The 9,712-nt window shown below is 37.5% G+C and overlaps 1 protein-coding gene across 1 annotated transcript in view; it reads right to left on the minus strand.

Annotated features, from left to right (window-relative positions):
• Positions 1 to 1,323: 1,323 nt before the first annotated feature.
• Positions 1,324 to 9,712, minus strand: part of LOC140324183 (uncharacterized) — a 28,916-nt gene continuing 20,527 nt past the window's right edge. The window contains exon 6 of the mRNA XM_072401844.1: positions 1,324 to 1,907. Within this exon, the coding sequence (XP_072257945.1) occupies positions 1,839 to 1,907 (69 nt within the window). The 3' untranslated portion in view covers positions 1,324 to 1,838. The remainder of the gene's footprint in view (positions 1,908 to 9,712) is intronic.

Genomic DNA, 9,712 nt, shown 5'->3' on the forward strand with positions numbered 1-9,712 from the left:
TTTAGGCTTTACACATTGTAGTAATTTTCTGGAGGTAAATAAATGCCTAGCATTTATTTTACTATGGCTATAGGGAAAAAAGAAAAGAAAGGGGGATTATGTGTGACACTTTGGTGCAAAACAGTTTATAAAATATAAACAAATATACCCCCAAAAGAAATAAAACCCTAAAAATATCACCCCTCTGAAAGGAAAGCTCTGCAGAAAAAAAGCAATTTACAATGAATGGAACAGCAACTAAAAGTGTTCACTTCCCTTAATTCTACCAGACACAAAGGCCCTGATTTATTAAAGCTCTCCAAGGCTGGAGCGAATACACTTTGATCAGTGAAGCACTTTTTACCCAGCTTGGATGTTTTCTTTGTAAGAAAAGGCTTCCATTTTGCAAAACTACCCCATAGTCTAGACATCAGTAAAAGAACACCATACCTACAGTTAAGCATGGTGGTGGCAGTATAATGGTTTGGGGTTGCTTTTCTTCAGGTAGAACTGGGGCTTTAGTCAAGGTGGAGGAAATCATAAACAGTTCCCAATACCAGTCACTTTTGGCGTAAAACTATCAGGCATCTGCTGGAAAGCTGAACATGAAGATACATTTCACCGTTCAAGATGATAATCACCCCAAACTTACATCCAAAAAATGATTTCACCAGAAGAAAATCAAAGTTTTGGAATGACCCAGCCAGACCCCAGACCTAAACCCAATAGAAACTCTGCGGGGTGACCTGAAGATGGCTGTACATAAGGGATCCCCTCGCCTTTTACGAGGTCAACATGTGCCATGCTGATAGACTCCTAATCATGAAAACTGTTGTAATTAAATCAAAAAGTTCTTCAAAAAAGTATTAGTTTAAGGGTCTGCAAACTTTGCAACCAGTTTATCAACATTTTTTCTGATTTGTTTGTTTTTCAATTGAATAGGACAGGTTGTATATCACATTAAAGGTGGGAAAAGTTTTGAAACAACTTATTGTTGTCTTAATATTTTACATCACAAATCTGGTATTTTAACAGGGATGTATACACTTTTTATATCTACTATATATATATTACATTTTACAAGTTTTTGTAAAAAAAAAAAAAAAATAATAACTTTTTTCAGATTTCTAGCTGACAAACAATTTCAGTGCTCAAATCATATAATGAAGATAAGGGTGTTTTTGCAAACACATTTAACATGGAGAATCAGAACATATTATGTCTTAATGAGAGTAATAAAATCTTAAGACTGTCTTTTATGGATATACCTAATTGTGGTAAATTATAAATTGTAAATTCTGCAAATAAATGTTGGTCTAATCAACTGTAATAACTACCAGTGTATCTAGTTCAATAAGATACAATCACATAAATTATCTTTTTACCTTTTCTAAATATTTACCCAGTAAAACAAAAATAAACACTAACACACATGAGAAAATGCAATATATGCAGTTAGGGAAGTGTACAAGCAAGAAGAAAGCACATTATTGCTATCTTGGCATGTATTAAAATTTCCTACAATAGCTTTCATACATGTAATACAAGTAACAACAAAAAACATATTTTATTAAAAGCAAATAAATGATATAACAGCTAGCAATATGTTTTACCAGTTATTTTAAATGAAGTACATTTGACAACTTAACAGCTATAATTCTTAGTGAATTTATCCTATTCCCGTGTTCATCTTGTAAATGGTCAATAATTACAGGTTATCCATGTGTATTAGTAAAACAGATGGACAAATGCTTCAGTAGAGAAATCCTGTCATTTCTAACTACCAATAAATTCTTCCTCCTGAAGTCCTATGACAGATGATGTATGAGATAAAGCAGATCTCTGCCGTTGTACCATGATTATAAGCCTTCTCTTCCTGGTGCCTCGCGTGGAGTCTCTGACAATAGCCGGGCTGCAGCTTTGACAACCTGAAAAAAACCACAAGCATTTAAATATACACTCACTTAAAACGTACCTAAACTCAGAATTTTCACTTTACATAAAAGGGTAAACAACCCTTTTATGTAAGGTAAAAATTATGTTTGTAATTATGTTTATGCCCGAGCATCTCCGGCATGCACCAAAGGTGCCCTGTCTCCAAAAGGGAAAGAAATTGCCGATTTCACGAATGCATCGGGTGACGTAAGAAGAAGAACCCAAAAGAACAGAGGGAAGATGGCGGTGCCTAGCGTGTGGCCCGATGACGAATACCGGGACGACACAGGTTCGGATGGAAGAAACCTCCGGACAGGTCGACTGCTCTGCGGGATTGAAGGTAGGTGTATTTTTTTTGTAGGCATAAGAGTCATAGGAGCTTTATTTTATTTTTAATTAAAGTTCGGGTATAGTTAACCCCTTTTATTGCTTTTAACTACCTAATGGTAATGTTTTTTACTGCTGTAGGAATATTACTGTAATAATTATAATGCAACATCCACATCTAAAGACTGTAAACACAGCAATAAATTACATTTTTGTTCTTCAATCTATGTATAATTTAGGTCAGTAAGGCAATGACTAGTGTGAGTTGTTCAAAACCTTTATCTAGTATATTGTATCAATAAGTAAGCGAATTGTACAATTATTAATGTAGAATAATAAGGGTTCCAGTCATTACAGGATAACTGCAAACACTTTGCAGTAATCACATTGCCCCTCCCTGCAACCTAAACTAATCCACCCTTTCTCTCTGCAGATGCATACTTACTCACCAAGTTTCTGATGGCTGTGGTTTCTCTATTCCTTTACTCCCAGTGCTATTCGGCAAATGCCTTCACATTATAGCCCCATTGATTTTTTATGGGACTGTCTCAACTCAAGACAATACTTACTAATGTACGGTATGGGGGCAGAAAATAAAGATTGGTGTGTGCACCATCGCATTATTACAACAATACAGAGTTGAACTATTTTTAGCATAATACCACCTAAAACTAGCCCATAGCCAAGTAAAAGTATGAACAAAACAAGCAAACCAGTAAATTAGCACTAGAATCCAAGAATTGCTAACTGGGAGGTAAACTGAGTAAACTGATGAAAGATGAAAACCTGTTGACATTTCCTTTCTGTTAGGCTGGAAATAGGATATTTTTGTCACTGTTATTTGGAGGAAAGTACATGGTGTAAAATGCAGTGTTGTTCTTTAAAAAGGGTATGAAGTGTATTCATGGCAGGTATTTACTTAGCTGTTAAGTGACGAACAGCCGGAAGGTATGCCCCTTCTTGACCAGAGCAATGTTTCAGCTTAGGGGTTATGTTCACTAAAGTGGGAATTTCCTTTCAGCTTAATGGCAGGAAATAACTGAATTCTTTGGTTACTACTCAAGGTAGGGGCATGATTAGATGGATTTATAATAAACCAATATAGAGGTAAAATGTTTACTAGCGTTTTTCTGCTATTACGGTTAGTAAAAATCATTAGGAACATATTTACACACACCCAAATATCTACTACTGCATTTCCAATAAACCCAAATGACAGTTTTCAGTAGAGTTTGTTCACATCAATGCATTATGCTAAAACGTATGATGTTAACCCAATTATTCACATATAGCAGACACAATAAATTCAAATTTGAAATGATCACTTTCCAAGATAGCTAGGTCTGTACTCCCTTACTGCAGTAGCAATACAGAATAGTCCAAGACCTACCTCTGTCTGTTATTGGACCAGTAGCACACTGGTGAGGTTATGACATTTTTTGGACAATGCCTTTTTAATGTAGAAGCTTTACTGACCACCACTGCTGACTTTCCCCATCGACTGTACTGCTGTACAGACGATTTCAGGAAACTGGCTCCAGGATCCATACAGGTATGTTTCATAGCTGTATGTAATAGGAGCATACTTCCTTAAATTTGTTTTGATAGTATGGGTGCCTCTGCATTATCTGTATGAAAGAAATATCAAAAAACTCAAAATCAACTAGGGGTTATTTAAAAACACATTCTGCATCACAAGCAATGGTTTTCAGCAGATGCTCAACAATAGAGAAAGAGATAGACTGCTGCAAAGCAGCTATGCAGGGAAGAAACAAGTACTTGTACACAACAACAAAGGACAGATAAAACTAACCTGTCATAAGGAAAAGGCTTTTTTTTTATTTAAAGGCATATATTGAATCTATATATTAATGATGGATTATTAAAACATGTTCCAAAACCCTTATTCCAATCACAGATCATCAGTAGTCGCTTAATGTTTACACATGTGTGGCCAATGCAATGCAATAAAAATAGAGTTTCTTTAGTATGCTGAGGATCAGACAGGTTACTAACAGTATGCTTTATATAATTGAACTGGAGACAGTGAATAGTGAAAAAGTGAAATAGTGAAACTTTAAATATTCACTGCTTCCAAATGTATGAAGTCATCTACATCTATGGTATAACTGGATTTCTGAGCTGACCAGAGTAAACCACCTGAAGCTTCCAACAGAAAAAAATAAGATTTCTCAAATAAGTTTGAGCCCAAGGCTTGCCGGTTTAGCAAATTATAGTCATATATTATACTGCCTCTATTTTCACTATCCCTTTAGGCTACATAGACTGCATAGACTCGACCATACAAGCCCAGCTGTGTCTGCATGCTTTATATCCTATTCAGTTCTGAGGTTTATGAATTGTACTAAAAACACACAATTCTTCCCCCATACTATATAATAGCATATATAGGGCCAAGTAAGTTGGGGTCAGCAGTTTGTTTTACTGTTTATTTTCTAGCTAAAACAAACAGCAACTATAAACGACTAGTAAACTGCAAGTACACTTCAGCAAACACTGGGTGTTGTGGGTCAGAAAGAGGGTGATGCTTCAACTTTGGGTTGAAAGCTGACGGAAATGGTTGAAATTGCCAGAAAATTGTCATTTGTTGGAATAGCATTAACTTGTGTTTACAACCTCATATACTGTATTTACATCTGCATCTAGCACAGGGCTAATTCTTAGGATGGCACACACTTCTTGGCTTTGTGAACCTTTGCATTTTTTTAAAATTCAGAACGTGATTTTTATTTGATGAAGGTGCTTGCGTGAATGCTGTAGCATCCACAGGTGTAATATTAAAAATACGAGCTTAGTGACATGGTCAACAGAAGACTTATAGGGTAATTGCTAGCTAACTAATCTTTCAATCTGTTATGTATTGTGACATGTATCAACTATTCAAAACAACCCTTCCTAAAAAAAACCATCTTGCTATTCATTTTTCCACCCAAGATTTGAATTTCTAGTGTTGTGAGACTGCAAAAGTGGTAGCTATGTTGCCCACACTCAGTTAAGTTCCTAGAAAATGCATATAGAATTCCTGAGTATTTACTAAACAGGGCTGAAAAAGTATGTTGAGTGAATGGAAATATTTGATGTACCAGAAAGCATTAGGGACCCAGGGCACCCAACACGTATAACTTATGGAATCCTGGCTTACGATATTTGCATTTGAACAATTTTATTTTTATTTAGAAAGAAATTGCCCTCTTTATAATGTTGCACAGAAAATGGTGCCCATCTGGTAGTTCACGTGGCTTAGATGAGATTTCATCTGCTGATACAGCCCTGTACAGGGATTTACATGTCGAAATTACTGGACACATGAATGCCTGCAGCTACTGTAAAGTACCTGTCAGTTAGTACAGCTGAGGAAACCTGAGTCCATCATCACCCTGCTGCTTTCCTTTTATCTTAGTTGACAGTATTATAGTTAGCAGAGGAATATAAATGCCTAATAAGACACCTGCATTACATGAGTTAATAATTCAGAATTTTACAGTGGGCTATTCCCTGAACAACAAACTAGTATGGCTCTGAAGGTTTTTATCCAGGTCATGTTACTGCTAGAATGATTTTGTCACATATAGCTGGATTAAGTAGTCTACTAAACTAGTTTGTCACAGGGACCTACACCGGTTCATAATGTTAAAAAAAGGCCACTTTTGCATGCAGCGAATACACCTTAAAATCCAATAAGCGATGTTGGAGCTCACACAGCAGAACAGAGCACCAAAGGTAAAAAAGCCCTAAAAATCCTTTAGGAAATTAAAAGTCTGGCTTGGAAATTTTTTATTAGGGAATGCCCTTTCTGCAGAAAAAAGGTTTTTTAAGCGGGGATCCGTCCCGGTTAATATTTTTTTTTACACAAGACAGCAATCATGCAGGTCAGAATGCCTTTTTCAGAATGGGCATTGCCTGTCCCTTTCAGCAATAAAGGACCTGTCTGGGTACAATTTTTTGTTTTCAAAGTTTATTTTCCACTATATAAGCCATAGAAATTTGTATAAGCCAAAAAAAGTGATGCTGAACTTGGTAAAGAAAGTGTGGTACACTAAAGTTTACCGTAATAAGTATTTTTTGTAATGAGTACTATTCACATGAGCTTCAAAGATCATAACTACTTACAACAGAAGTTATACTTTTGAGTATGCTGGTTGCAGCCCTGAATCTAAGAATAACAACATTCACATATTTTTACACTGGATTTATTCAAAATATGTATGAATTAAGAGTTAAAGTTTCCACGTTTTCTATCTGAATCCAATGTGAAAACTGTATACATTTTACATTTGCATTTTTACACTTTCATTAGTAGTGCACGTACTTTTAGAAAATTGCTTTGACACAGACCTTTAAATTGGTGTCTATTACATAGCAGCAAAGCCAACCATTTTTTGTGTTTCTATTTAAAGAAGTGGTCTGCTCAGAAGAAATGTACCTCCTCTATTCCCCATTCTCACAAAAGAAGTTCTTGTGTGTGGGTATGCCTTAGCCAAAAAAAGACAATCAAAATGAAAATAATTTTGCACATGTACAGATATTTGTCTTAACCTATTGCTGTTCTTGTTGAAAGGTGAAAACTGTACATAGTATTGCTATGTGTCACTAAAACCAATTGCACAATAATTTAACAAACAAAATCTTTGCAAGTATCCAAATATATGCATGGAGGGATCGGTTGTATTAAATAAACTTTAAACCTAAATGGATGGTAGGCCAAAAATAACATCTCATTGCTGGGCCACCATCAGACATTTCTGGGCCCTAAACTATGTAAACTTTCAGCGCCTCACCTCAGTGTTGACTCAGATTGGAGGTAATCTTTATTTAAGCAATCCAGATTGCTTCTGTCACGTAAGGTGCGTACACACTTCCAATTTTTATCGTTCAAAACGAACGACGAACGAACGACGAACGATCGATTGGGCAAAAATCGTTCGTAAAAAAGTAACCAACGACGACGACGAACGAGGAAAGTCGTTGGAAACGAACGACCGGACTGGCGGATCGGATTGGACGACGATCGTTGAACATCGTTCATGTGTACAATCGTTCGTTGATCGTCCATGGTCTGAGCATGCGTAATGAACGAACGTTCGTTCACTTTCCTGTCGTGCACATAGTTCCTCTATCGCTCAAACGATCGTATCTATTGTGTGTACAATATCTACGAACGATCGTGTTGTTATCTCTATGTGCAGGATCGGTGCTATACGATTGTTCGTAGATATCGTGCAGGATCGTTCGTCGTTCGTTTTCCAACGATAATAATTGGAAGTGTGTACGTAGCTTTACACTCAATCCTACTGCTAGACATTGACAAGTACAGTAGCCCCCTGGACGATGACAGCAGAACTGTACTCTACATGTAACTGCCAAGATAGTGACCAGATTTGATCAGAGTCAAGGTTTTTGTGTTCTGAGCATCTAAAGTTCTGTTATTGCAACAATCAAGTCAAAGGGCCTGGGCTGAGCATCAAAGGAGCCTAGCTGGCTAACCAAAACCTCTATTTGTACCTGGCTCTCTTTATGACTAAACTCGACATTCCACTTAATGTTCCTGGTTCTTTGCATCACAGGTGTCCAGTAACCTCTATATTTGTTTCTAAACTGACATATTATGTTTAATATTGTTAATAATATTATCAGGACCTCCCAATGGATGTGTGTTGATAAGTTAGGTAGATACAGGGTGGTATTGATCCCATGTGGACCATATTGCTTGGTGTTTTTCCAGGTCATGCATCCTAGCCGCCAGCAACTCCATCAACTTAAAGTCTTGTATCTGCCTAAACAGATCCAATGCTGTAGAAGGGGAGGCTGATTTCCAACGAAGTGTAATCAAGCACTTAGCTGTCATAAAAACATGGGCCATTTGTTTAGTTTGTAATTTAGAGAAATGTATGGGGAGGCATAGGAGATGTATTAGGAGTCCCTGTCAAATGGAGTTGATAGTCAACTGGAGAAGAGCCCATCAATCATCCTCCAAAATGGGACAATCCTTGGGAAACTCCACCTAATAAGGATAAGCAAACCTACCACTTTCCCACATCTCCAGCAGAGATTGCTAATGGCCAGGTATAAAGCATTATTATTATTACACAGCGCCATCATTTTACTCAGCGCTGTACAAAGTCCATAGTCGTGTCATTAACTGTCCCTCAAAGGAGCTCACAATCTAATGTCCCTCATGGTCATATGTCATTATTGTAGTCTAAGGTCAATTTTTTTAGGGAGAAGCCAATTAACCTCACTGCAAGTTTTTGGGAGGAAACCTGAGTAAACTCACGCAGACACAGGGAGAACCTGCAAACTCCATGCAGATAATGTCCTGGCTGGGAATCAAACCTGGGACCTAGCGCTGGCAAAGGCGGAGTGCTATCCCCTGAGCCACTGCCCAAGCATTTAACTGTTCCGTTGTGAAGTGCTAATGCCTCATTATTTTATAGATATTTATATGATAAATTGTGCACCTGGAGCGATTTGGTGTGTGGAATTGGTCTACTTAATATTTCTTCCCTTTTAAGTATGTAAAAATGGGTTAACTGTGTCCCTTTACCCGCCCCCGCTAGAATCCAATATATATTTATATTGGAGATCAGACCTTGTCTCGCAGGGCCACTTACACATGCCCCTTCAAATGGAGTAGGGGTGTAAAAATCCATGCCTTTAGGGAGTGATTGGGCAAAGTGTCGTATTTGACAATAGCTAAAGTATGTGTTGACAGGTAACTCTAGGTTCTCTTGTAATTCAACAAAGGGGAGTGGTTTGCATGCCTTATGATGAATAATTTGTCTTAAGTGGAAGATTCTCTTAGAGTGCAAGGGTCCTTGTTACATGTTACACAAGGATCCTTGCATCCTTGTTACTAAACTGTCAGGAAGCAGGAGTCTATAAAAGAAGGAAGTTAAGGGGGACCTGTCTGTCCTGAGAGGAAATTTAGCTTTGCATGTGTGCCAAACCGTCACCTCTAAAATTGTCAGATTTCTACTGCCCTCTATATTTTTTTTTTCAAAATTCTAATGCCCTCCCCCTTTGTAAGTCTCATTTTTCCATTGTCTTTGTATTATGCACCAAACGTCTGGTGCCAGTGTATTGTGACTCAACTTCCTAGCGTCCCGTGTTTTGAAAAGAGTGTAATCACATCTAGGGGTGTAATATTGTAATCAATCTAGTATCATTTAGGCTTGGTTCACATTAGTGGTTAAAACACAAACTGGGGCATTTACTGCTCCTGAGTTGATGAGCAGAGGGCAGACAGGTAATTTTTTTATCTCCTTTGCCGATGCAAGTAATGGCGCTGAAGGGAATAACATGGTGCTTTACTGCAGTGGCATAAAATGCGGAAGTTCTGGGCTGAAAAGTATCTCCTAACAGTTGCCTTGAGAATAGGTACCCATAATCGAAGATTTCTCCTCTATTCTTGTTCTGGGGGCAACTCCAGGTTTTTTATTTCCCCTCACCT

The sequence above is a fragment of the Pyxicephalus adspersus genome, chromosome 2, assembly GCF_032062135.1.
Source record: "Pyxicephalus adspersus chromosome 2, UCB_Pads_2.0, whole genome shotgun sequence".
Classification (NCBI taxonomy): domain Eukaryota; kingdom Metazoa; phylum Chordata; class Amphibia; order Anura; family Pyxicephalidae; genus Pyxicephalus; species Pyxicephalus adspersus.